At 53.7% G+C, this 26,727-nt stretch overlaps 6 protein-coding genes across 6 annotated transcripts; 2 read left to right on the forward strand and 4 right to left on the reverse strand.

Annotated features, from left to right (window-relative positions):
- Positions 1-5,387: 5,387 nt before the first annotated feature.
- Positions 5,388-6,440, forward strand: CPAR01_10306 (uncharacterized protein; the record flags this gene model as incomplete). The annotated part of the gene is made up of 2 exons (XM_060494567.1): positions 5,388-5,745; positions 5,869-6,440. 2 exons carry the CDS (start codon positions 5,388-5,390, stop codon positions 6,438-6,440), a joined length of 930 nt encoding a protein of 309 aa, XP_060346749.1.
- A 2,691-nt stretch (positions 6,441-9,131) lies between these two features.
- On the reverse strand, positions 9,132-9,674 carry CPAR01_10307 (uncharacterized protein; the record flags this gene model as incomplete). Its single annotated transcript, XM_060494568.1, has 1 exon — positions 9,132-9,674. One exon carries the CDS (start codon positions 9,672-9,674, stop codon positions 9,132-9,134), a length of 543 nt encoding a protein of 180 aa, XP_060346750.1.
- Positions 9,675-9,973: 299 nt separating this feature from the next.
- CPAR01_10308 (uncharacterized protein) lies at positions 9,974-11,656 on the reverse strand (the record flags this gene model as incomplete). The annotated part of the gene is made up of 4 exons (XM_060494569.1): positions 9,974-10,617; positions 10,843-11,076; positions 11,141-11,281; positions 11,443-11,656. The coding sequence occupies 4 exons, from the start codon at positions 11,654-11,656 to the stop codon at positions 9,974-9,976; spliced, it is 1,233 nt and encodes a 410-aa protein (XP_060346751.1).
- Positions 11,657-20,175: 8,519 nt separating this feature from the next.
- Positions 20,176-20,788, reverse strand: CPAR01_10309 (uncharacterized protein; the record flags this gene model as incomplete). Its single annotated transcript, XM_060494570.1, has 2 exons — positions 20,176-20,376; positions 20,465-20,788. The coding sequence occupies 2 exons, from the start codon at positions 20,786-20,788 to the stop codon at positions 20,176-20,178; spliced, it is 525 nt and encodes a 174-aa protein (XP_060346752.1).
- Positions 20,789-23,887: 3,099 nt separating this feature from the next.
- CPAR01_10310 (uncharacterized protein) lies at positions 23,888-24,841 on the reverse strand (the record flags this gene model as incomplete). Its single annotated transcript, XM_060494571.1, has 2 exons — positions 23,888-24,488; positions 24,552-24,841. 2 exons carry the CDS (start codon positions 24,839-24,841, stop codon positions 23,888-23,890), a joined length of 891 nt encoding a protein of 296 aa, XP_060346753.1.
- Positions 24,842-25,560: 719 nt separating this feature from the next.
- CPAR01_10311 (oxidoreductase) lies at positions 25,561-26,565 on the forward strand (the record flags this gene model as incomplete). Its single annotated transcript, XM_060494572.1, has 1 exon — positions 25,561-26,565. The coding sequence occupies one exon, from the start codon at positions 25,561-25,563 to the stop codon at positions 26,563-26,565; it is 1,005 nt and encodes a 334-aa protein (XP_060346754.1).
- Positions 26,566-26,727: the final 162 nt, after the last annotated feature.

Genomic DNA, 26,727 nt, shown 5'->3' on the forward strand with positions numbered 1-26,727 from the left:
GTGTCCCACCTGCCACCTTACTAAGGTCGGTACCTCAGTGATGGTCTGAAGGTAGATGTGCCCCAATGTATATTATCTTAGTAAGCGTGCAGACAAGCAAAGCCCCGCTTAGAAGCACTCAAGCCAATATTCCACTGTGAGGGATTTGGCAAAGTCATTTGGGAGCGTGGATGGGGAATTGGGCCCTGCCTTCCTCATGTCCCCTGCCTCCCCGTGGAAGGGGGAAGGAACTTTCTGGGACCGGAGCATGTGCTTGCCCGCTTGCCCAGGTATCCGTACCTGCTACCTACCTTACTCCGTACCGTACCTGCTTGCCTGCGCTGCAGCTGCTCCTGCGCCTGCGCTGCAAGCTTGGAAGCTTGGAAGCCTGCACCTCCCCTCCCCTTGCCCTGCCATGCACGTTTCGACCGCGACCGCGCCTTCCAGCTTGGACGTACTTGCCCAGACATGGTGAAGAATGAGAGCAATGTCTCGAACAGAAAGAACACCATCCATTTTTACATAGTAAGGTATTTAGGTACTCCGTACTCGATATTACCTACTTGAACTTCGTATCAACAACGGAGAAATCAAACCCACATTCTAGACGCTCGCTTGATTTCCGAACGTCAGGCCTGACGGCGTGCACCTCCCTTTTTTTTTTGGCCCGCCTCGTGTTGTCGTTCATCTTGTCTTGTCTCGCGTCCTGTCGCTTGCTCACTCCCTCATATTTTATTTCCTAACGGATATTTCCATTTCCCATTGCTCCCACCTCCCCTGCCGGCATCATCTATTTCCACCACCTTAAAATTATCAGGGTCCCGATACTATGGCCACCTGAATATCTTTCTAGGAACCCAGCAGCTAGTGGGGTCTCTCCGTACGCATCCTGGCTTCAAGAGAAACAGCAGCGTCTGCCGCCACAGCCTGCAGACAACTCGAGGGCTTGTCAAGACTCGAGGAGCCTACTAGAGGCCTGTCCGGCAACCCATTTCGACGACCCCCGATCCCATGGGCCCCAAACCGTCCAAAGTCGAGCCAACAATGGACCAGAATCACCAACGCGCTTCCCAAAGCCCGGTCGTGTTTTCGCGTTGCCGGTCTCCGCAACTCACCCCGTCTTCCACTTCCTCGACCGCTTTCTCGTCTTTCTCTGGTCTGGTCGCTCCTGATCCAATTCGTCTCGGACCCTCCCTCTCCCCGGTCGACCCCTTCTCCGTGCGTCTCGCCCATCCCCCATGGCCTGCCATCGCTACTATAAGCCCGAAGATCCGGTATGAGGGAGCCTCGTCCTTTCCGATACCCGTTCGCCGATCCAGTCATACGCCGAAGCTTCCCCGCCAGACCACGCCATAACACCACACGGCTGCTCCAGTATTTCTTCTCAGCGAGTCGGTCAATTCAGGCGGTCTTACAATACCGACGCCGCCGCCCGGAACACCAAAACCGCACCAGGAACGTCAAAATTCGCGTCAGCGACGACACCTGAGGTGGCACAGAAGAGCACAAGCAACAGCAGCACCTTTTGGGGCTGACACTTGGCTTTCCTCAGCTGAAGAAGGATTCGGCCCTCCTCCGACCGAATCCCCCAGTGACTAAGACTTCGGAATACGCTCGAGTGCCCCTCCCTGTCGAGCCGTCCATCAGCTATTCGCCCGTCTGCGTCGCCTCCTCGGCGGTTTAGTACAGCGACCCAAACCCTCTGAGAGGGTTGTCACATTGCTCCGTCACGGCGCCTAGCAAACCTCCCTCTCCTTTCGAGTATACTGCCCAATCCAGAGGCCACGGATCAAAACCTTGAGATGTGGCAGTGTGCACGCGCTCACCTAGGTACTTTGTCGGTTCAACGAGATGCTCTAATTCTCCGGTGATGGGCTACTAGAGGTGAGACATTCGCTCAGCTTCGAATGAGCAAGCCAGAGTATCGCCGCGACCGCTCATCACAACACTTGGCATCACGAGAATTAATCACAGCTAGAGGTAACGCACAACATCTATAGACCCGAACTGCCGTTAAGCCTCATTCTGTTCGAAGTTGAAGCCCCCCTACAATGTTACTTCCTCCGCTGTGTATTGGTCGGGACGGCCCTTTAGCTTTGCGGCTGGCTGGCAAGCCACTTATACACATCCGTGGCCATGTGGCTCCAGGTTAGAGAAGGGCTGGGAAGCGGTCACAATCCGTGAACGGGCGAGCAACCAGGGCGAAATGTCTCTGAGAGATGCTAGATCGAGAAGCGGCCGAAGCTTGCGGCTGGATTACTTGTCCTCGTCCAGTCTTCCCGCCTGGACTAAGACAATGACCTTCTCTCAATGCATCGCCACTACTTCCAGCCGATCTATCGTTCACATCTTCAAGTCACACACATTTTTACGTACAAGAGACTGTGGCAGCTCACTTGGTATCCAACCCGCACACAGCATCGCCAACTAAGGTGTCAATCGGACATTGTATACCACCGCCACTGCTAATGACCTGAGATGGGGGCCCTGTCTTACCTCGACTGTAACTGCAAACAGTTAACGAAGACCTCTTGGTCGAGACTTCCCGTTCAACAATTACATCCGCGAGTCGAACGTTGCTATGATGGAACATGCTACTTGTTGTCACGTCGTTATGTCTTTGCGCTAATGTCTTACTCTACTAATTTCTTAAGGCTACTTCATAGTTCTCCCGTTTTCAACCAGAACTTAAAGTTAAGCACTTGCCGGCAACCCCAATGCCCTACAATGAAAGGTGGAGAGGGCCCAGGACATCACAAATGTATCCGTATCGAGAGAGCCAAATAGTCCTCCTCAGGCTGAACTCCTGACCAAACTTTGCGGCTGAATTGCGCAACGTGGCTGCTGTTCATCTCACAGGCTTACCTGACCGGTTGCCATCGCCGACGTCATTGCTTCGACTCGAACGGTATTCAATGCACGCATTGATGCAGCCTATGGCTGCTCAAACCATCGCTTTAGTTGAGTCGCAGAGAGGGACGGAATAAGCTAGACGTGCGCTCGTCATTGGTTAGGACCCAGGAACATCCATTACGCTTCAAGCCCACCTCTTTACAACGACTACGTACACGGATGTCTCCATGAGCTAGAGTGATGAGAGTGTTCTGCAGGCGCCCGACCGAGCGGGATCTGTGTGATGAGAAGGAGAGGTGCACTCGCGGCTACTCGTTCCCAGATGCAGTGCAACCCTCCGTCGGATGGCTCCCACCGCGGGGCGCAGGAGACATACGTATTCTACCATTGGGCTTCTACGCAGCATTGTGCGGAGCTGACCTGGTAACCGCAAGTGCCATCTTTGGTCGCTTTTCGAAAATAGCATCGGCAGTCCGGCTCGGACTGCCAGCTCCGAGTTGGGGTTTCCCACCTTTCCCTACCCGGCAACACGAGCCAGAGGCAGTTGTCCACGTTCGTACAAGGCTCCCGGAGCAAAGAGACAGACATCAGAGAACGGCCACGTTTTACGTAGCGTCAGCCAGAATGTTTCCTACGAGGGACAGACGGCTTCCAGACCGGGCAAAGATGAATCTTCCTAGCACTCGGGAGAAACCTGCAACAGTCTAGACTCTCAGCCACCCGCACCGCCATGCCGCCGTATACAAGGTTTGTCAACTGAGACCTCCCGCCAACTCAACTGTCTTTACGATACGTCCGCAAATAAACCGTACGGCGGAAGACGATCCGTGAACGCTTCCCGCTTCCCACATTCCTCCCGCCGCTTTCCTTGAATCTAGGGGTGCCCAGATCGACGTCAGTTCCACCAATCTGCTGTTTGGACCGAATTCTCCTTGTCGAACGGGGCAAGTTCCAAAAGCTCCGGTTCACCCAAACATTGGGCTTCTCCGGATCTTGGCACATTTCTTTCGGCTTCAACTTGCCGGCGGTCCTTCGATGATTTTAATGCTGGAAATGAAGCGACCACCGTCAAGTTGTATGATGATTTCGAAGTTCAAGAGACGCCGCGTTCGTGGTTGCCATGAGTTCACCTCAGGTCCGGTAAAGCGATGACATTCACTTTAGACCTCCATGCAACCTCCCTGCTGTTCAAGCGGACCATTACAGCTGGACGGCATCATGTTTCAAATGTTGGTTCCTGTCTCTTTCAGAGACTCTCCCCGGTCAGTGGAACTGTGGCAAGCCGGTGGTCAAAAATTTCCATGACACCTTCGATGGCTGTAGCGTCAATGGCACTATCTCCGCAAGACTCCGTCCAAATTCCTCCATGGCCGTTAGGATACTATCAACTCACTTGCGAGTTACTAGGCTATCGCGATGCGGTCAATTTTCAGGGAGTCCGCAGGTCGCTATCGTCATTTAGAGTTCGGTGAGCTGTATCGAGCGGTTCAAGTGAGTTGTGCCTCGATTAATATGCAAATGTTTCGACGGGGATTGGCCATCCAGGAATGCGGGCGCGCGTTCCAGCAAGGTCGGCACCCCCTCGGACCTCGGATCGCAGACTCTACAAGACTCAGTCATATTTGGTCTCTCTTTTGAGTTATGAAAGTTTGGCTCGATTTGGGGCATCCAGCCCGCCTCAAGGAATGGCAAGAAGAAACAGAGCCGAGTGATCTCGTTCCCTAAGATTCCTTGCAAAGGCTCTCCGAAATCCGGCGATCCAGAACCAACGGTCTCTCGGTCTGAAATCTCCTTCGTCCATTTCAAGGCAAGCTCCCGCATCTTTAAGTAGAAGCGAAATAAATGTCTGTTCTATTCGAGTCTCTTGTTTCTTTCCTCGGGAGAGGCACAGGGTGCGGAAAATCAGAGGGCCCGATCTTCTTCAACCCTGGCAAAACACCAGGCTGAAGATCAACCGTCCAGGTCCCCAATGCAGCGATAAAAACCATCGGAGAGGAACCTCCTCCCAATCAGGGGTTCTCTGAAGGTCAGGTCAAGCCAAGCCGACAGACGGCTTCAGCCTCGCGACGCGGTTCTCCCCATGGTTCGACCAGGAGCTCAGGGCGCTCGCTAAGCAAACATGCGACGCGCCCTGTATCGAAAGTTTCAGGAAAGTTCCCCAGAGCTTCTCGCCGTTCCCCCCTCCCACCAGTTTCTCAAAGGTGGTCTTTTTGGGGATGCCGCCAGCCGCCTTGCGCATGCCGGTCATGTTTCTATCCTCTTCCTTTCCCTCTTCTCAATGCCTCTCTCTGCCATCTACGTAAAGTCAATCTTGCATTTGCATTACATCTGCACGCCGTCTCAAGCCATTTGATCCTTGCCCGCTTATTGCTTCTTTTCCCGCACCGCCTGTTCCTGCAAGCCGTTTCCCGCAGAAGGCGTTGCTTTGCCTGAGACGTCTTTAGTCTTGGAAACAGAGATACATACTATCGATCGCATTGCTGTTACCCACACGCAGCGCGCGCACCCACCCACCCATACACATACACACATATCAAAAGAAAAGATCGATCACCATGCTATCGAGCTTGACAACCAAGATCGCCCTGAGGAAGGTGGGCCTGAACAGCAAGAGCTTCGACTTCAGTGGCGTCGGCGGCGGTTCGACAGACGCGAAGAGCAGCAAGAAGGGTTCCAATGCGGGCCTCGACGACGACGCGGCGGACGGGAACGCGGGGGGCTGGCCGGCGTGGATGTCGATGAAGTCGTTGCCCATCACCGTCGCGCCGTGGTTCTCCCCGCCGCCCCCGCCGGTCCCCATCGGCGAAGTCCCGAAGATTGGTGAACTCGCCCCGCTGGACCGCGATAGGCAGCTTGAGTTTGGCCGTGGTCGTCCTGTCCTCGTTGTCTTTTTACGCTGCGTTGGTTGTGCTTGTACGTTTGTGGACCTCGTTGTCTCGTCCCCCCTTCACCTTTGGGCTGTTACGTGATGTGGCACAACGATGCCTTTTCTTCAAGAAGCCTCACCGTGACTAACATCTGCCTGTTCCTACACAGTCGCCCAGAAGACCTTCCTTGCCCTACGGGACCTGGCCAACAAACACGCCCGCACCCTAACCTGCATAGCGGTCTCCCACTCCTCCCAGGCCGCGACCAACAAGTGGATCGACATGCTCGGCGGCGCCTGGAACGTACAAATCGTCGTCGACGAGGACCGCGCCATCTACGCCGCCTGGGGCCTGGGGCTGGGCAATGTGTGGTACGTCTTCAACCCGACGAGCCAGGTCCAGGGCTGGAAGGAGAAAGGGTGGTTGGGGGAAAAGGTGGCCGGGGCGATTCAGCGAACGGGCGGTGCTTCTGCTGAGAACGCCGCGTATACCGCTGCGAACTTGAGGAAGCAGCCTCCGCCGATGGAGAGACGGGGCACGGGGATGAGCGGTGCTTCGGCTGTGAGCGTTGGTGGTGGGGAGGACGTGGAGGGAGGGGCGAGTACGGTTATGGGGAATAAGTGGCAGACTGCTGGGGCGTTCGCTGTTGATGGGCGGGGGACTGTTGTTTGGGGTGGCAAGGCTTTGAGAGCTGATGATCCCATGGATTTGGAGATGGGGGTTAAGGTCTTGGGGGTGTAGACGGAGGAGTTCACATGGAGACGGTTGTCCCTCAGATGGGACTGGCTGAGGTATGTAGGTACGGTGGTAAGGCGTTTTTATAAAAGGTTTCGGACGGTAAGGGTGGCGTACTTATTGGCTTTGATAGCGCGGTTTGGGTATGCAATGAGATTGTTCAAGATTAGCAATATTTCCAGATGACGTGGTTGTTCTTCCAACTGTTAGGCTTTGGGGCCGATTGGCTGAGGTTGTGTAGTATTCGCCCTCTACCGATAAAGGCATATCCTCGTAAGGCGATGAACGGGAAGATTGTGTGCAAACTTTCCTTCTCGTTGGCATCCAGCGGCTGGTTCACAGGAAGGATATCGATGATGAACCAATCGGTCCGTGGTCTGTACTGTTGGCTGTTGAAACAGTGATCTCCCTCCCAACTTCGGACAGGCTAACGGAAGTTGAAGTAGAAGAAGTACAGCAAGAACAGCGTTCGAAAGAATTTGTCCGGTGAACAGCTTAGATATTAATGCCGCAAACGGGTTAAGTTCCGTTGTGGGATGCGTTGCTAGTGGTAATGTTGATGGCGACACAGGGCCATTGCGTCTTACTCTTTGCATATTGATCAACACATGCGCGAATGGTGAGATGTGGGAAATTTAGGAGGAGGGGTCTATAGTCCATAGTCATGATCAAATTCCGAGTCCGTCGTATTAGGTTGTGTTGGACGTCTCATCCTATGAGTCCTTGGGTTTTGTTTGCCTTCCAACACGCTGTGACCTGGTTCTCGGACAAAAATGAACAACTCTTCGTCTCCAACAGCGGGCCTTTTCTTCTACTTCCTTGTAAGTCGAACTCAACGAGAACCCATATCGTGAAGCTGGGTACGTAAGTAGGGTATTGCCTGTTGGTGGCCGTCCTCTCTCCTCATAAGTAATTCCCGGAACCAAACAACACATCCTCAACAAAGCCGACGAAACGCGGCTTGCCCTCCAAGGTCAATAAACTTGCAAAGGATACGCCCGAGTAGCTGTTGGGGGGGAATGAGATTGATGGTAAGTAGTACATGGTGAAGGCCGCATGTACCGAGACCCGAGACCCGTGAGGTTGGTCGTTGGCAAGGCCGCCCAGACCCGACCCGACCTCTTTTAGTCTTCAACACCCCCGCCCCGCTCCGTTCGTCCCGCCCCACGGTGCCATCCTCCGGCGCGGCCCGGGGGTCCCACATACCCGGTTTCCCGACGTCTTTTTGGTCAATTTTGGTTCCGACATTGGATGTTGGATGGTGACGGTGGCCGTTACTTTGGTGACTGCGTCCATTTGAGGTTGAAGAGAAAAAGGATAAGCCTTGCATTGGATTGACAGAATCGGAGCGGGCGTCCGAGTATCACTCTAACCCGTAATATGAAGTACAAAATCCATAGCTTTCTTTCAGTTTTGGTGGACATTGATCTGAGGAAGAGGGACTATGTCATTATAAACTTCTGATAAGCGTCAATTCAATAAATCAAGATGAACCATGTCAACAGACCCTCTCAAGTCAAGAATAACATACACCTTCAAAGCCTCTCACCTTACCCGTACATCTCCAACAGCTCCCATCCATACCTACCTACCTACCTTAAGCTCCGCATAATATATCCACATTCCCAATATCAATAACAAGCAGCACGTAAAGCATCCCACCCCTTCAACAATCAATCCAAAACCACACACACACACACACACCACGAAACCATTGAAACTCGCCCCCAATTCTCTTCTTCCCCCCAAATAAAGAATAACCCCTCGACCGAACCGAGCGCCGCGGCCATCCCCCCCTTCCAGAAAAACGGTTCAAACGGGCGGAAGCGGCAACGGAACCTCCCGCAAGCCACCGGCCCGGACCCTTTCACCCAATACCCCCTTTAACCCTTCAAAGCTTCACCCAATGAGTAACCACCTCCTCCCACGGACCATGTACCCGTGGCAATCACACACACACACACACACACACCAAGGTAGCAAATAAGAACAGCAGAAGCACATCATCATCATCATCACACTTCAATAGTCCGAGCGCACTCATCACGATGGAAGGAATGCCCATTTCCCAGCAAATCTCTACTAGGCCGTCGGGCCGGAAACTTACCCCCGTAATCCCCTCGCCTTACTGTCTCCAGCACGCTAGACAACGTTCACCCCCGGTCCATCACACCTTGTCACCCATCATCGGGGGGGGGGGGGGTTTAGTGAAAGCGAAAATATCAACTACCGGCTGTTACTCCGTAGATCTTAATACCCTTTTCCCTTTCCCCATCATTTAGTTTGTGACCTTCCCTCACGTTTTCTTCTGGCAAAGTTACTAACAGACTCAAGGTTCGGGCCTATCCGAACCAAAAGAGGGCTCTACACTAGACCTTTGAGGATTATGCTCTCCCGTCACTCCTTGCTCTCCAGCAAATCATCAACTTTAGCATACGAGCACGAACATTCAGAGGCCAAACAAAACTTGGGGGGAGACCAAAATCCATGTGTTTTTCATTAGGTTGCTGCTCTATCCTGAGCGAAGCGTGCGTGCCAAAACAAAACTATGAAGAAAAAACAGTCCCATCCGATCCGTCTCCAACGCAAACCCATGTTGATGATCTAATCCGCATCTTTCCCGACCAAAACCCCCTCTCTTGATGCGGTCAAGTTTCCCTCTTCTTTTCCGTGTCGAAAAAGAATCACGAAACCTCATTATAGCCCTGACCGTCCCGGTGTCCCAGAAGCAGCCAAGGGCTGGAAAGGCAAGTGAAGAACTCCTGCGGCGCAACCTTCCGGTGTGGAAACCCCCCGTAGCAGAAAGACAAGGAAAAACGGATCCCCCCCAAAGTAAGAATCCAGAAACACCCCGATTCCCCAAATCCCTGATTTTTTGTGTGATTTTTTTCGCCGTGTGAAAAGAAGAGTCGTCTTGTGTGCTTTGTACCAACTCCCCGGATGTGTGTTTCCCAGTCCCAACCCATTCGAGTCAAACCAGATGTCGGAATCCACGCCCACGCCGTATTGTATGCTTGCAATTCGAATCATAGGTTGCCCTCCGACGCTTTTGGCACCCGAATCATTCCATGCCCAGCCCGAACGGACATCTGCCCAAAAGAACAGAAAAACGAATCGCCCTGCTCCGTGTTCACAGTCGCCTGAATTTCCCAGATCACCCGAAACAGTTCCTTCACGCTGTGATCTCCCTGCCAACACCCTAAACAACTGCTGGCCCCCTCTTTCGTGTTCATTTGACATGCATCTCCTTTTACCCCGTAGCAATACTGTTCGACTCCGAGGTTGCAGGATTCGGCCCCTGCTTATGGTGTAAAAAGAAAACTCCTCAAAAGATGCCGAAAGACACCCTCACTCCGAGTACCGTGTCGAGACCGAGGTATATATCAAGTTTTCCGTGACCGTGGAAAATCAATCGATGTTGAAATCAAGCTGAAACCCCACCCGCGCAAACCTCCTAACCATCATTCTCTTCCTGTTCAATTCCATAATTGCGCCAACGTTTCCAAAAGACGTGATGCGGTTCAAGGCGTCGAGTTCTTCTAGCCCCAGACGCTCGCGGGAGGCTGGCTCAGGCCGGAAGACTGGGGGCCCCACACCCCATTTCCACGGCCCCAACCGCCAGGGGATGCCAATGGAGTGGTTGATCTCTTCGAGGACGGGTTCGAGGCTCCAGCCTGGTTTCCTGAAGGTCGGGTGCCAATGGGAGCAACGGTCTGGCCCGATTTGGCTCCCGCCGGAAGCTCCTGACGCGGCGGGGAGCCGCCAGGCGAAGAATTGTTGGTGCGGGCCGCAGCCTGGTTGACCGCGGACTCGAACGCACTCTTGTTGTTGCTCGGAGCGTTTGGCTGAGGGCTGGCAATGCTGCCACCACGCGAGCCTTGTTCGCCCGGGGGTCCAGCAATGGGCCCGGGACCAGCATCAGTAGCCGAAACGGGAGTGTGAGCATCACCGTGAGGAGGCGGGCCGCGAGCCGGATCGTAGGTCAAGGGAGATTGACCACGCAGGCTGGAGGGGCCGCTGTGGGTCGGGACACCAGTGCGCACGACTCCGTTCTCGTCAACATAACCTGCCTTCTCAGCAAACGGACCCTCGCCGTACAAGGCGCTCCGCTGACGAGCAATCAAGTCGCGAGTCTCCTCCTCGGACATGGCTTTGGCACCGTAGGGGATGTCAGAAACGACGGCTGCGCGCACAGTTGATTAGCATGGCTTCCTCCGAAATCTCTCGGTATTACGGGGAAGGGATGGACGAAGGATCTTTCAGGATAGCATCTTTCGACAGTGACATGACGGGGCAGCAGGATGCGCATGATGGTGAAACCCCTCGGCCTGAATTATCTATTTTTCTGCTTTGCTGGTTCCCCCCTGGCATATGGAGTATGTGTGCTATACAGAAGAGGGCGGCCTACTTCGTTGGTATTGCTGCTCAGTGTGCAGGTTTCGCAGTTCCCGCTCCCGTTGGGCGGCCATCCTTCTCTTGGCCTGCATCATCTGTTCCGCGTCGTTGGAGCCTCGGGAGGGCTGGTGGCGCTGGGAGGCGTAAAAGTTCTGGAGGTTCGAGTTGGGGTGGCCTCGGGCATCATCGAACTGGTTCATCGAGTGCGGTCTGGGTCCGGGACCGGCTCCGGCTCCCATGCGTCCGGCTGCGCGTTACAAGTTAGTATCGGGAAGGCTGCGGTGATGCCCGCCAGTTGCGGGCAGACTTACTGAAGTCGAGGGATTTTCTGGCGGGACCATGACCGGCGGGACCCATCTTGGGACCACCAGGGGTTGGGTACTCACGTCCGCGACCGCCCATGCCGTATGACTTCCCGCCCTTGGCGAGATTCTCGTACGCACGATCAACCTCTGTAGGCCTAGCAGTTAGTGTCCGCACCACGTCTATAGTAATTATCTCGTCAGCCTTGCTCTTCCTGCGCGCGGCACACTGTAGGCGCGGGTAGACGATGGACAGACGCCCGCGCCATGGTATTGGATTGCCGCGCGCCGAAGATTTCGGGATGACCTACCCTCGAATTGGTAGAAGAATGCGAAGTCGTCCTGGGGCGTTGGGCCGCTGGCACCTGTTGGCGAGAACCTCGAGTCAATTCCGGCGTCTGGTTTTGCGATTTGGTGCTGTTGCGACAACTGGGCCGACTCACCAGCACGGGCAGGAGGCGCTTGGTGTTCCCAGTTGTTCTGGCCGGGATTGGACCATTGCGGGTTGTTCTCGTAATAGGACATGGTGATGCTTGTGGTTGAGGGAGATGAAACCCGGTCGGCCACAGTTGTTGTCTGAGAGGTCGAGACGAAAGTGCCGCGCGAAAAAGGCCGGTCGAGAGATTTCTGATCCTTTCTGGAAGAAGGGAAAAATCAGTTCAGGTCTTCTCAAGGCGATGTTCGAGACCAGAGGCGCGGTTGAGAAGCCTCAGGGGGAACGGTGTCGCAAAGGGATGGGTTGAAAGACGGCGCCGCAGTGTCAGGGGAGAGGCCAACGGGAAAGACAGGGAAAATAAATTTTTGGGTATGGGCGGCGGCGCGGTTAAATGTCTCGCGGCTTTTTTTGCGCAGGGGTTGTAGCGGACTGACAGGGAAACCACTCACCAAAGGGGAAAAGAGGGACGGGGTTTGTTCCTCGAAGTTGTTGCGCGGGCTCGAGTCAACGATCAACGGGTACGAAAGCAGGAGAGAGGTAGAGCAAAGAAAGACTCTTTTTTTGTTGGCCAGAGATGCGGAAGATGAATTTCCTTTGCAGCGGAGTTTGGTGTGAGGGCACTCGTTTCGAGGTGGCGGTCGTCGGCTGGTGCGGTTTGAGGTGATGGAGAGAAATCAGGCGAATGCTCCAAGACGGAGAAGAGCAAAGAGGTATGCGGGAAACGAGACGACGGCGAACTGGCGGGTCGAATCGGACGTATGGGTTAGTAGGTGGGTGGGTGGATGTGTGTGTGAGGTGGTCTGGGTATTAGAAGGTAGCGTCCGGGTCGGACAACCTAAGGTACCTAGGTAGAGTGATGCTGGTAACTATGTATCTTTTTCTCTCTCTCTCTCTCTGGTGTTCAAGGCCTGTGCCTTGGCTTGACTTCGGACCGTGGCAAGGCGATGTGGGACTCGAGGCAGTGAGAAGAAGTCGAGCAGTCATTGCCAGCAGAGCAGGCAGGGCAGGGAGGAAGTCACAGAGAGAATGATGATGATGACTTTTTGCGTTTGCTAGTGCAGCCAGTCTCGGGGTGGCAGGATCAAAAGAGGCGAGCGTGGAAAATGAAATCAAAAATACAAAAATACATGAGAAAAAATGAGTGGGAGAGCCAAATGTGAGAGGGAGGAGCAGAAGCAGCAGGGACTTGGAAAGGTACTTCGTACGGGGGCAGCACAGCCAAGCGGATGCGGAAGGAAGGCCCAGTTCCAGTTGGCAGTCGCGCAGTGGGTGGTGGTCTGGTGGAGGAGGACACAGGAGGAAGTGGTAGGCTCAGGTTGTCTCTGTATCCGTACGAGGTACTGTGACTTGCAACTTGCAACTTGCACCTGCACTTGGGGGAGTTCGGCAGCGACAAATTTCCAGCCAAGCACCAGAAGTGGAGGAGGAGGAAGGAGAATACCAATGTGAGGTAAGGCAGTCTTGGGTACCTTGGGGGCACACCGGGGCAGCAGCGACTGCGAGGAGACGAGGCAGGGATGGACGGTGGAGGATGGGGGTGGAGGGGCGAAGGAGATGGAAGTCGAGGAAGGTGCCAACTGGATACCGTATTTTACTTCATTACTGTGTACGGAGCACACTAGCACTGCACCGACGAGGGAGGCGCCCGACGCACAACCCGCACATGCCCTTGACCGTCTAACACTTTTACATGTCGGAGCATCAAATTTCTATGTGCTGGGCGGGCACTCTGTATTCCTAGGTAAGTGCGGACGTATCTGCCTAAGGTATCATACGTTATCTGTCCTACGTACCTAGGTAGGTACCTAACTCGAGGTGCCTTGCTTCACCTGAGGTCGTGGAAGGTTTCTGCCTTGGGTACCTTGCCTTGTTGCGGATATGCAACAAGTAGAAGGAGCGAAGGGGGAGGGCCGGGGAGGAAGGGTGTGAGGTGCACCTCCTCAACATCGAAAACTGCTGGGTGGGAAAGACCAACTGCGACTGCAACTGCAAACTGCAACGGCGACTAGGACACCGACTGGGAATCTGGGACCAAGGGGGGCCAGGGACGAGGGACGACATTGGACACTGCACTTTGAGCAACAGGACGCTAGCGCAAGAACTTGACGGGAACTCCATCGCTGAGAAGGAGGAGGACGGGGTGGGGGTGGCCGAACCGGAGGAAGGTACCGGTACACTCTGCCTTCAAGAACGTGCCTGCCTTCAACTTTTCAACGGGAGGTTAGGTAGGTAAAACTCTGTACCTTTCGAAAGCACTTACCTTACCTTTCTTCACCTAGGATTAACAGTCAATAGATTTCCTACCATCGTCACTTTTCCCTTACAGGTTTTCTTTCTTCCTCAATCCCATGAGTCTGAGGTATCATGTCCGGCCGACCACATCAAGCACAACAAACTGTTCGAGGCCGACCGCCCTTCCACTTAGGTACTGGACCAAGTCTACGCGCTTACCTCGAATTCCTGCGAAGCTTCTCCTTTCCACCCCGTGCCTGAAGTTGGAATTCCCAATACTGGGCGAGGGAGCCTGCCGCGACACTGTCGAGTCGAGACGTCAATTTGAGACGAGACACCAGAAGAGGCAATGTACCAGTCATCAGGGACTGAAGCTGGATGGTACGCCTCCACTGGGCAGACTCCAAATATATTCACTTGATACTTGCCGTCTCACTGTCCATGTAAGCATTTGGCAGCGCTTACTCAACAGCCAACAGCCTTCATCAATATCCACAAGTCGGCTCTCCCTTTGGCGAGCAGCCGGTCCGCCGCAACGTCTCGATGTTCGTCGATGCACGTCGATGCTCGAACAGATTTCCAAGTTGCAGGGCATGCATCAGGACTGCGTGGAAGCTGCATGGCTGTAAGGATATGCAAGTAAGGTGAGGTATTGACCTCCTCCTCGGAACATGTATCTCAGTGGACGTGAGTGAATGGGAGGGGAGGCAGAAGACGGGGGCATGTCGACGTAGAAACAAGCCGAGGGAGCTTGTGGATGGTATCCGGCCAGTATCTTTTCGAAAAGTGGCCTGCCAGGCTGCCCCTACCATTCAGCATCATCCGGAACCTATTAAGGTAGGAATTGGAACGGATAGCTTATGTGATAAAGGCCATGTCATCGTCGGCGGTCGCCCGCCTGCACCTGCACCTGCACCTGTAGGTCGTCGCATGCGGTCTCGGGGATAATTAACAATTGGGAAATCGCGTGGGTAAGCACAGCAAGACGCCATCCATCAGTTGAACGTACCTAATCTCTGGGGCTCCAACTTGCCAGACTTGCTAAGTTGTTCCAGTGCTCCTGCTCCATCCCATCCCGTCAATGATCAGGCTTCAGCAAGCTTCCAAGCCAGGCGGGCCGGGGTCGGCAGACGACCCACTCGATATTGCAGAAGCAGGAGAAGGAGATTGGCATTTCGAGATGAAAAGAGGAACATGCATACTTCTTTGTAAGGTACCATCTCGCCAGCCCTATCTCTCCTTCTCTTGCCGTTGAATCCGCTGGGACCGTCTCCAGGTCTCTAAAAGGAAGACGAGACAGCTGCTCGTGAAGTTGCCAGTTTCCGGTTCTTCGTGATGAGGTCAGAAGAAGAGGAAAAAAGGAAGGAGACCGACAGAAAGACAGAGGAAGGTAGCCCGGTACGTAGTTCCCCGTCGAAATCTCCATTGTTGCGTTAGCGCCGTTTCGACTGCACGGTATCAGTACTTGTATGTGTCTTGGGTTCCCGCCCGCGCCGTTCGTTCTTCTTCCCGAGCATTTCCATGTTCCGTCTCTCATTCCATGTCGCGTCTTTCCTCACCCTCGTTCTTCTCCCGCCCCTTGAATTCTCAACATTAGGATTCCAGAGAAAATGTCGCCAGACCTAGGCCTGGAAAGGTGTCCTTGTATCCGGTGTTTACGAAGCCCTGGTACTAGACGAGAACCGCGGAGAGCGAGCGTCACAAATCTCACATGCTTGCTGTGCCTCTCAGAATCTTGCACAGCACCAGGACCGACTCATCAGCGTCACTATCGAAGCAAGCACCACGCAGACAATCTCCAAGAAACCCGAAATAACGACTGGGCCAGACACAGACCAATGCGTGGGGAGCACCCCTGCCAACCACTTAAACCTCTGGTTGATCCACCCACGCTAACGAGAAACTAGTACCCATGTACCTTGCTTGCCCTTTCCGCGATTGCCATTACCAAACAGTAAGGACGTGCCTTATCCGTATCGCCGCAGCTCACCTCATTCAAACCCGGAAAGACCTGAGAGTGCGAATTGAAGATGGAAAAATCAAGGTGTCTATGTATCTGTCTGTAGGTACTGATATGGTATTGCGAACTAGGTAGATGAGCCTGAGCTCCGAGAAGCCGTTCTTTTGATGCTCACTTCAAGGATCAGGGAAAGAACGTTTGGCTCATTGGACTTATCGTCAGGAACGTTCCAATGGCACACAAATCTGCTGCCCAACGCTCCTTCCTACGTCTTGTCTGCTTGCTGCGCTCACATTACGTGAACACCTCTACGGCCCTTTGTTGCGGACCTCAGTCCTACCGTGTCATGTGAAGTTCCAAACAAGTTGGTCACATTATCAGGTAGAGCAAGCAACAACCAAGCGCAAGCGGAATCTGGGCACACACAAACCTCTGTCTCTTATCCCATCAACCGCTAGAAGGCGTCAGTACATCCATGTCCAGCCTTTCCCCAACTTCTACTTTGTTTTGAAACTGTTCACAAGCGAATATGAGGGAAATAGAGTCGGATAGATATATACTTCATGATTATCTCTTAGGAAAGTACGGACATACCAATTGACGCCATCTAGCAGGGAGGCACACCAGAACACTAGATTCTCTCACATCGGAAACCTCGTGCTCAGCATAGACACCCTCGAGACCTTCAACGCCGCCGGACCAACATTAGTCAAGCTCAGCATCACCATGATCCAACACCGTTCCCTTCCCAGAGAAGACGATGCCTACGAGACAGCAAATTGTAACTCAGGCCCTGTCGTTGGCATCAGCTTTCTCCGTTCTTTGTCAACTGCCTCGGTCTAGACACTCAAGTCTGTGTTGCTGCATCTCGCTGGCGCCCATTGGAAGGTTGATCTTTCTGCAGACCGAGCCGAGCAACAATTTCAGCCACCGACGCAGGAAGCAAGCTATTGCCACCAGTCCCGTACTTCTACTTCCGCATGCCTCCATGTCTATCCCAAAGAGCAAACCCCATGGTCAAGGCCGAGACCCTTCTCATCAATTTACACCCCAGGTGCCAAGTGGACCGCAGATCTGCTCTTTCGCGCGCTCTAGCAGCAATAATTCTTGAGCCCTAGCATATGGAGAACGGGTCCCTAGAAAACGAACATTCACTGCCGCGAGCCCGCAGATAAACCCCTATTTCACCATACTCCGTATTAATGGAACGACATTCTCGAGGCCCATACGAACGTGCCACGCTTGCAAAATCTCAACAAAGAAGCATCGTGTCGGTAATTGCCCTCTGTGCTACGGTCACTTTCTGTCCTCTCGGACGCATCTAGCCCCAGCGGCTACACGCAGCTTCGGAGCCAGCAGTTACGTCAGCTGAGGCCGCAACCCGCCTCTCTCGAGATGCGATTTGATCGGTTAACGTCTCAGATGGCCGCTCTTCATCTTTCCTAGCTGCCTTTCTTCGCCTCTGGGGGCCGCCCTAGCCCGACTTGCCCTACCCGCTAACCAGGTACTGACTCTGAAGGTGGGTGTCCTTGAACCTCCTTGCTTCGCCTCTCCCCCTCCGAAACCTGACAACTACGAGCGAGAGGCTACCACTTTGTTACCAACAGACTACGGTTTAACAGCCGGGCTGGTGTCGACAAGGATGCGCCGCCTATGACTTGTAACCCTTTTGGCCAACCAAAACTGACACGTCGACATGCTACCGTGCTGTAGTTTGTAGGTGCCGTCAGCTTTTGGCTTGCCTTAATCTGAAAGTTTCCTTGCCGGCCGCTGTCAACGTGATCGGCATTGCTTCACGGAGTACGCAGTACTTATTGATGATTTGGGTTATGGAGGGCTTCCTAAGCAACAAGAAAATCGAGCTTGTTACCCCGCACAGTGCTCGCCATGCACACTCACGCACCATCACCGAGGACCCATTGGATCCGACCAAACGACCTTCCTGACAATGGACCGAACTCCCGCCGCGTTCCCACCTCCTTCCATCTTCCCCCACAGGTCATGCACAGGACTTTACGGACGGCGGGATTCCGTCGGTAACGGTATGCGGAAACACCACGACCGGCATATTCTATCTTTTTGATTTGATGGGAGAGCCTCCGTTCGATCACCGCTGCTACTCCTTCGAGTCTCATAGCGTCGGCGTTTGCGGACCAAACACGGCCCAGCTCCACAGGAAGATCACTGATATCAACAGTTCGACAATAATTCTGATCTTCGCGTCGCCAGTGTTCTAGAAGGATACGAACGGACAGTTCTCGCCCCCAAGCTGGAGAGCCCTGCGTGCCCTAGAAGCGGCAATCAAACACGACTCTCCCGGGCTGCTCCTCTCTTCAGGTTGTGAGGTTCGCGCTGCGGCCCCATTCGCCTCAGGCAGTCAGCGTCCCGAGCTTCATACCGCAAGGCCAGATCCCTCAATCTCTGGTGATCCACACCTCGTCCTCCCCTGATCCCAGATCCCTCAAGCTTTACGATTCAAGGCGCTGGCAGACTGTCAGCTGCGCCGTCGCAATGTCAACGAATCACCAAAGCCGTGCGATGGGATCAGACCATCGTGGCCGACACGAGATAGTAATGTCCGCCGAGTCTGTTCTTCTTTGGCTTCCGCTCGGTTGCTCTGAGGCCCAATGTCGAAACGGTCTTGATCATGATGCAACTTGAGTCGGTCCAACGTTCCGAGCAGGCGGACAACCTTTTTTTGATGGAATTGACGAGAGTTGCGCAAAACGTGGAAACGCTATGAAGTGAGGGTGATTGTGTACCAACCACAACCTTCAACTACCACTCCGCCGCAGTTGCCAAAGATGCAGCATACGGCTGCCGTGCCGTCATACCTGCAACCCGCGCGGCCTGCAGGAGGTCATCATCACGCACCTATGCAGCAGGTCGCACGCTGCAAGCCTGCAAGGCTGTCCTAGTACTGGTGGCTCAGCTCTCCGAATGGGGGCAACTAACCCGTAACCGGTTGCAGAATGGCCACCAGTGCGCGGCAAAAAGTCGGCATCGATATCGATGGCAGCTTGCCGATGTCTCTCAGCGATCCGTCGGCTGCTGGCGCCCTCCCTGATGGATTGGAAGACGCGCCGCTGATTCTTGAAACTTCAATGGAACAGTTTCCAACTCTGTTCTCTTGTCGACTCGGGAAGTGGACCCATCAAAGGATCCCTGAACCTGCTCCCTTCCATTGAAGCAACCTGCGTCTTGGCTCTTCACCTATTTGGACCCTTTTGGTTCTGGCTGGTACGATTTTTCTCCCAACCGGAAACTCCTCATTACCGGCCTAAGGGATCTTTGGGGAGACTGGGAGATACGACAGAACGATCCGTCACGTCCATTGGACGTTCGGAATCGCCATGGCGAGAAACCCACGGGCGGTACTGCGCAGAGTTTGATTTCTGTCTCGACTGCGACAGCCCAACCCGACGATCTGGATTGTGATGGTCTGATGGCAGCCCGCCGCCCGAGGGCCTCGCACTCGTCCCGTCTCGCCAAACCTTGGATTCTCTCTTGAGGAATTGTGGAATTGATGACAGGTTCTCCGAGCTGAATTTTGATGTGTCAAAGGGCCGGCTGATACAGCTTAGACGCCGTACTGCTCAGGACCATCTTGACGTGTCAGGTATAATGAATCAAACCGAGGACCTCACTTGCAAGTGACCGACGCCACAAGTGCACGTTTGGTCCAGCGCAACCACTCAGTCAGTACAATGAACGGGCTGCCAGCTGTCCATTTCCCCGCCTACCACACTGCACTTGGCCCAGCTGATCTGTGGTGGTCATACTGTGTTGTTTCTTCTCGAAGAATTATTGTCCCGACAATGCCGAAAGAAACTGTGCCGCTGGCTGATGGCGTCCGACCAAGGTCAGCAACGTCTAGTAACACAGTTCAGCCTTTCTTATGGGCGACCAGCTAGCTATCTGTACTCTGCGGCCAATTCGCTGTCACACCCAACTCTCGCATGGGGTGGCGTCAGACATCCTTTTTGTACAGAGATCGAGTCCAATTAAGTGATTCGCGGGGTCACAGGGAACCAGGTTACGGACATGTCCCCGACTTCACGCCGTTTAAAACCTGACATGAGCAGTTGTCCAAGATAGCAAAGCTACCTGTCTGCACAATATTCTACAGCTGATGATCGGGGACCAAAGTGTTTGCAGCAGCCATGAAGTCATCATCCCATCGCACAAAAATCAACAAAATATTTCAGCAGCAACTTAGGCAGCGCCTGTCTTTCCCTCAGCTTCGATCCCGAACAGCAAAGAGCAGCGGCCTGACAAGGAAACGGTGACCAACACCAGGCCGAATTCAGGACAACTTCCGACGCAACGCTCCAACGGTTTACCTTGTATAGCCTCCCACAGTTTGCTGACGAAATTAATGGCGCTGGGCAGCGGGAAACATGGGGGTAATCCCGCTTAGCTGCTCTTGGACTCGCCGCTTGGGGACCACTCCAATAAAGCACTAAGGCTGCATGTCACCAATTGCACCAGGGCTAATCTTCTGGAAGCGCCGCGGTCCGTCATTGCGACTCGTACGACATGCTGATCGAAATGGCAGTACGCAATCGTTGCCAGTGGGTTTGGCCCCTCTGGATTTCGGTCTGCCATGGTGCTGCTCTGGCAGTCCTGTGAACGGCGGATATGATAATTACTTTTTGCAATACGGAAGAAAGCTAGAGAGCTCCCGGAAAGACATCACACCCACCGGCTCGGATCTCGGGGGGCCACTCGATTCGGCAGGCCAATAAGGCGCTGCCGAAAGCCCGGAATGCGTTGCCGGGAGAAAATCGGAACCTTGCATTGAATCACAGATATCAAACTCGAAGAACTCTTGCTCGCCCTGGAGCAACCGAGAAGGGGGACGTCGCTCGTCCCAAATCATGGGGCCTCCAGCCATAAATACTGCCAGGCTCAAAGCTGCGGTCGCCATCGGGCCAGCCGCGTTCGTGATGGCAGCACCAGCAGCAGGTGGTGCAGGTGAGAGGAGGGTCACGTAGGGAGAGGTTGCAAACCACGCATGCACCGACATGCAGGTTCTTGCATTTGGTCCTTCGACATCACACCTGGGAAGCCAGTCAGAGCTGGCCAGACATGGGCACATGGCATCCAATCCAGCGCTTGCAGATTCGGACACACGGTTCATGGGAAGAGCGTGTTCCCCACGTACACTACCTTTGGCATCAGGCCCCGATCAGGGACGAAAGGAAGGGAGGGGGGGGCATATGCCATCTCGGCTCAACCTTCTTGAGCCTTTTCCAAGTCGTCTTCCTTTGGAGTGTGGAAACTCAAAAGGTGGGGTGCGCGTCAAGCCAATTCAGTGGCCCCGGTAGATGTACGTACGGACTTCTTTGCGTCGAACTTCGGATGAACCCGGCTGTTGACATGCTTTCTTTCTTCTGATTGAGAAGGACTTTTTTTTTTGTTTTGTCGTTATTTTCCCCGCGTCCAACTTTCTTCGAGCACTAGCCACACGTCAACTTATCTCTAATGGCTTTTATGTGTGCTCCGTGCATGGCACATATACAGTAGGCCAGGATGGGAGTCGGTGCTCATATGGCACTCGGCAACTTGAAGGGCAATCAGTTATTTGGTCAGCGGACAAAGTGGTTTGGATTCCAAGAGCTCAACGATTGAAGCAGTCCTCAGTTTGGGAGTTTTTGGACTGGGCACGAACAAGTCGTTGTGCTCTCTGAGACTACTATTCTTCCTTCCCTCGAAGACACATGTTCAACTCTGTTCACTCGCAGCAGCTTCCGATTATTGTCACTCAATGGCGGCGTGGCAAGCTTGGAAGACCTCCATGAGACTCCGGGCGCGAAGTTCTTACCAAGGCCGCTCTACGATGGCTAGTCTGTCTACTCAAGGACGAGCTGCTTCGAGCAAGACGTGAAGCTGTAGTAGTTTGCAAATGTTCACTTGAACATCGATGAGTAGGCCGTTAGACATTGTTTTGAACTGAGCCCAGATCCTGGATTCCAGATGTAGATCCTTGTATATCTGTTGGTATCCCTATCACAGGGTATTTGGTTCGAACCGTGGGTTGACGAAGAGATCAATTGAACTATATGATTTTCTGCGTAGGTGTGTTAAAGGGAGGTTCCAACCGTAGGTTGGGCAGGCCGCGATAATCGGAAGTAGGGGCCGTAATTGGCCCCTGCGCGGTCGGCCGTACGCCGAGGTCGAATTGGACTTCCAATCCGACAATATCTGTATCGGGAGTCAATATCAAGCTGCCACTTGGGTCAGAATCCTGTAGCCCCCTTCCCCAGGAACGTTGTACGTCTACTTCCTGCAGCCAACATCTCACAGATATGTTTGTGGTCTGCTTAATATTGTCTCTGGTTATGTTATCTCTAGCTTGGATGGCGGTCTTCGGACTCTACGATGCTGGTTTCGATCTAAACTTGAAATTAATATCGAAGCCTCTGTCGAGACTACTTACTTGTAGGGCCTTGGTTTGGACGCGCTGGAGCAAGCTCCCTCTTCTCCTAAGAGTCATGAAATAGGGAATGGGATAAAGTGGGAAAGGGGCGGTCGAGGCTGGGCTCATTTCTTGGTAGAGACGGCATTCGCATTGCTCGTGTAGAAACCTACAATCACACGAGGGCTTGTTGAGAATGCCGACTCTTTAGGTGTGGACTACTGATATCTTATTCGATGGGAGGCGAAAGATGATGTTTCTGTCGAACTGCAGTTGAAGACGGAAGCTGGCCTCCGCACACGTTGCTAGATTGCGCAATAGGACAAGATGTGAGCGGAGCATCTGGAATGCTATAATAAGGAGAACGTATCTGCCTACAAGAGAAGTAAGCGATTTGGCTGTAGTGATGAAAGCTAGGCTCATGCTAAGAGAAGGGGCCCATGAGTTTGCGGATCTCTTGATAAGGCATAAGATCTCCAATCGAAGATTCATTAATGGTCAGTTGTAGCGAGCTGCTGAAACCCATCATACCTCTGGTCTTGATGAGCAGGTATATGAGGGTAGAAAGTAAACTCTTTTGTACTCGCCCTCGAAAGGTGGTGTAATCAGATATATATTCTCGAATAATCAGTGGAGGGGGGGGGGGGCTATGTAGCTGCGAATGAGGCCTGTTGACTGGATAGAATCGGCAGGATTCATGGCTCGTGAACACCTACTGAACAGAATACTAATTGTAAATATAGAAAGTGAGGTCAGGAAAATGGTCTCAGAAAATGTGATTAACCTAACAAAAAATAAAAAGGTGTACCGACGGCGGGACTTGCACCCGCAACCTTTGGCTGAGACTCCCTCGGCGAAGATAGGAGGCCAATAAGCTACTATTGCTCCACGACGGCGTGTTTGTAACCATTCGGCCATCTGGTCTTTGGCTCTGTTTGTTGGATTTCAGATGACGGGAAGGCGCGTTAAGAATGGGAGAGGGAGAGTGGTGGGCGGTGTGAAGTTTCTGGGTTTGTGTGTATTCCGTTTGTTGATGTCCTTAGGCTGCAAAGGCTTTTTTTCTGAAAGGCCCTGAAACACAGCGGTAGTGGAACTTACAGAGAATGGATTATCTGTATGGCTTGATGAATCATTGGGGGTTTGGGAGGTTTCGATTTCGTCGTGATATCCCAATAATGGTTCTATCGAGAGCTGAGTAAGATATCAAAGGCACCAGGATAGTATTGAGGTCCTCTTTCGTAGCCGAAAAGGGCAATAGCTCACCTCTATATGATGTTCTATTGGGCTCTGATAGGTAGTAAAGGGGGGGCGCCGGCTTGAAGGAGGACTGGTCGCTCTCAACCTGCCCAAGAAAGTCAAGGGTATTCAAGATAGTATATCTACAGCTCTGTTCTTCATATGGGATTTTTGCCTTTCATAGGATGATTAGATTGAAGGTGCTCCATCGCCAGCAGATATACTGTCTATAAGTCTGGCTCGGGGACTTGGTAGACGGGGAATTTCATCAGCTGACATCAAATACATTGCGGCAGCGCCATCATATCCAAGCAGGTTGGTCGTCCCAACACAATGCTTCTTTCGTATGAAAGTGGCACCGCCCCAGGCAAGAATATTTCATTTCAACCATCCTGATCTTCTCGGAAAACAGTCCATTGACGGGAGTGACTGGGCCTAAACCTCCACTTCAAGTGACCTTCTGCCGTTCTCTCACTCCTCGAAATCGCAAGCATTAGCAATATGCGCCACGGCATCAATATTCCGCTCCAAATCCTCAACCTTCTGCCGCGCCGTCTTGACAGCAGCCTTTCCCAACGGAAGCCTCAGAAACCTCCCTCCCTTCCCCTCCTCCTTCACCCTCACTGCCTCCGCTAACCCCTCCCCCGTAACAAAATCAAACATCTGCCTCGCAGCCCTCACCGGATCTCCAGCCTGCTTCCCACCACCACCACCCTCCAAATACCTCAACACCCCCTCCGCCGCCGTGCCCTCATAGAACGCACTCATCCGCCCCGCGGCGGGCGAGAAGCCGGGCTGGTCCCGGAATAAAGTCCGAAACGGGCCCGGTTCGACGAGCATAACGCGGATGCCAAAGTCGGCGTACTCGGCCGCCAACGACTCGGAGAGGCCCTCTACGGCGAATTTTGAGGACGAGTAGGCGGATACGGCGGCGAGGCCGCGGAGACCGCCTGTGGAAGAGATGTTGATTACGGTACCCGAGCGTGCGGCGCGCATGTACGGGAGGACGGCTTGGGTTGCGCGGACTATGCCGAAGAGGTTTGTGTCGAAGAGGGTTCGGAAGTCGCTGAGGCTGTGATTTGTTCGCTTGTCAAGTTGTGATTTGGTGAATACTTGTTGGCCTGGGATTCCTCACCTGAGGTCCTCGAAGCCGCCGGCGATGCCGTAGCCGGCATTGTTCACAAGGACGTCGATACGCCCGTGGATCTGTGCTGCGATGTCTACCTGTTGTTGGACATTATCCTTTGTGACGTCGAGGGTGATCCATTTGCCGCCTGCTTGCTGGATCTCCTCGACGAGATGGGGCGTCTTTTCTGGGGATCGCGAGGAGGCGATTACGAGGTGGCCCCTTTTCAGGACCTCGCGGGACAGTTCTAGGCCCAGGCCGGAGGAGCAGCCTGTGATGAGCCAGATTAATTGGGTCATTGTTGCTTTGATGGTGAAGGAAGTTGGGGGGAGGGGGTTAGATGGGTTTGGGGGCAATCAGCGAAGACAAAGTGAAAGGAGATGGTTAGGAAATGGTCTTTTTAATTCTAGCTAGATTTAAGTAAAGGAAATGATACTCGAGGTCCAGATCTCTTCTACTTTGAATAAAGCATTCATTGCATATCATCACATCACAGCTCTTTTCTCCATGAAGAGCTAGGCAATGATGTAGCTATCTTCTCGGACTTAAGGAAGGAGGTAAAGATCGGGTTCTTCGTGGGCCCGTTACCTGCGAATCGATTCGAAAGCAATCACTGTACATCTCGTTTGACGAATTTGCAGATTTACGGCGAATGTTTTCCAAGTCTGGCGATGCGTGGTGAGGTCTAGTATGTCGGACGAGACCGGACATATGGCTGCGAGTCAGCTAGTTGCTGACCGGGGGCAAAGCAAGACTAAAACAAAACACCACATGTGGATTCGATGACAACCCTTAGCTACGGTAAATCCGTATATACTGTGGCTTCTGTAACGTCATAGCCGCAAACTCTCAATGATGAGAGTAACAGTACAAATATCATATAAAGCCTCCCGCGACTACGATAAGATGGATCATCACAACTTCAAGTTCTCACTCGTCTGCGGAAGTAAATCCACGAGCCATTTCATCAACAACCTCCTCCCTCTCTCCTGAACAAACCACCACCACCCCCACCATCATGGCAGACCGCTACGTCGCAATTCACGCCGACCCCAAGGGCCCAGGCGACGCCCGCCCAACAGCAGAACAAATCGTCCGCGACGAAAACCTCGTCCCCTCAGGCCTCGCCTCCAAAACCGCCCTCATCACAGGCTGCTCCGCCGGCATCGGCACCGAAACCGCCAAAGCCCTCTACCTCGCCGGCGCAACCCTCTACCTGACAGCCCGCAACCTCTCCAAAGCCCGCAAAGCCCTCGGCGACGACCTCGTCAACGACACAGCCCGCGTCCACCTGCTCGAACTCGACCTCGAATCCTTCGCCAGCGTCCGCGCCTGCGCCGCCGCCTTCCTCGCCAGCACAGACAAGCTCGACATCCTCATCTGCAACGCGGGCGTCATGACCCCGCCCGAAGGCCGCACAAGGGACGGCTTCGAGACGCAGTTCGGCACGAACCACCTCGCCCACTTCCTCCTCTTCAACCTCCTCCAACCCGCCCTCCTCAAAGCCGCGACAACCTCCCCATCCCACACCTCCTCCCGCGTGGTCATCGTCTCCTCCGTAGCCCATCGCTTCGGCCAGCCAAACTTCGCCAACATCAACTTTGACGGCTGCTACGACCCCATGGCAACCTACGCCCAAAGCAAAACCGCAAACCTCTGGACGGCCAACGAGATCGAGCGCCGGTACGGCGCCCAGGGCATCCACGCCCTGAGCCTGCAGCCCGGAGGCGTCATCACGGAGCTGATGCGCCACATGCCCGAGGAGCAGCAGGGCGGCTTCGCCAAGCACCCGTACCTCTCCAAGATCTTCAAGACGGCGCCGCAGGGGGCCTCGACGTCCGTGTGGGCCGCTACGGCGGCGGCGCTCGAGGGCAAGGGAGGGCTGTACCTCGAGGACTGTCAGATTATCGGGCCGTGGGATCCGGCTGGGGAGCCGTGGGGGCCCGGGTACGGCGAGCACGCGTATGACGTTGAAAAGGCGACTTTGCTTTGGGAGAAGTCGCTCGAATGGGTCGGGCTGTGAGATGCTGTTGGCTTGACGTGATGAGATGTGATAGAATAGCAGAATCAAAGAAAAAATTACCCAGCGTTTCTTTTGGCGGACAACTCACCCCGATGTTTCGTATGCCCCTCATTTGCTTCCGTGTGCGTGAGCTGCTGTATAAGACGGGCAGAGTGACAGAGT

Source organism: Colletotrichum paranaense (genome assembly GCF_030867605.1).
Source record: "Colletotrichum paranaense strain IMI 384185 chromosome Unknown Scaffold_8.1, whole genome shotgun sequence".
NCBI lineage: Eukaryota > Fungi > Ascomycota > Sordariomycetes > Glomerellales > Glomerellaceae > Colletotrichum > Colletotrichum paranaense.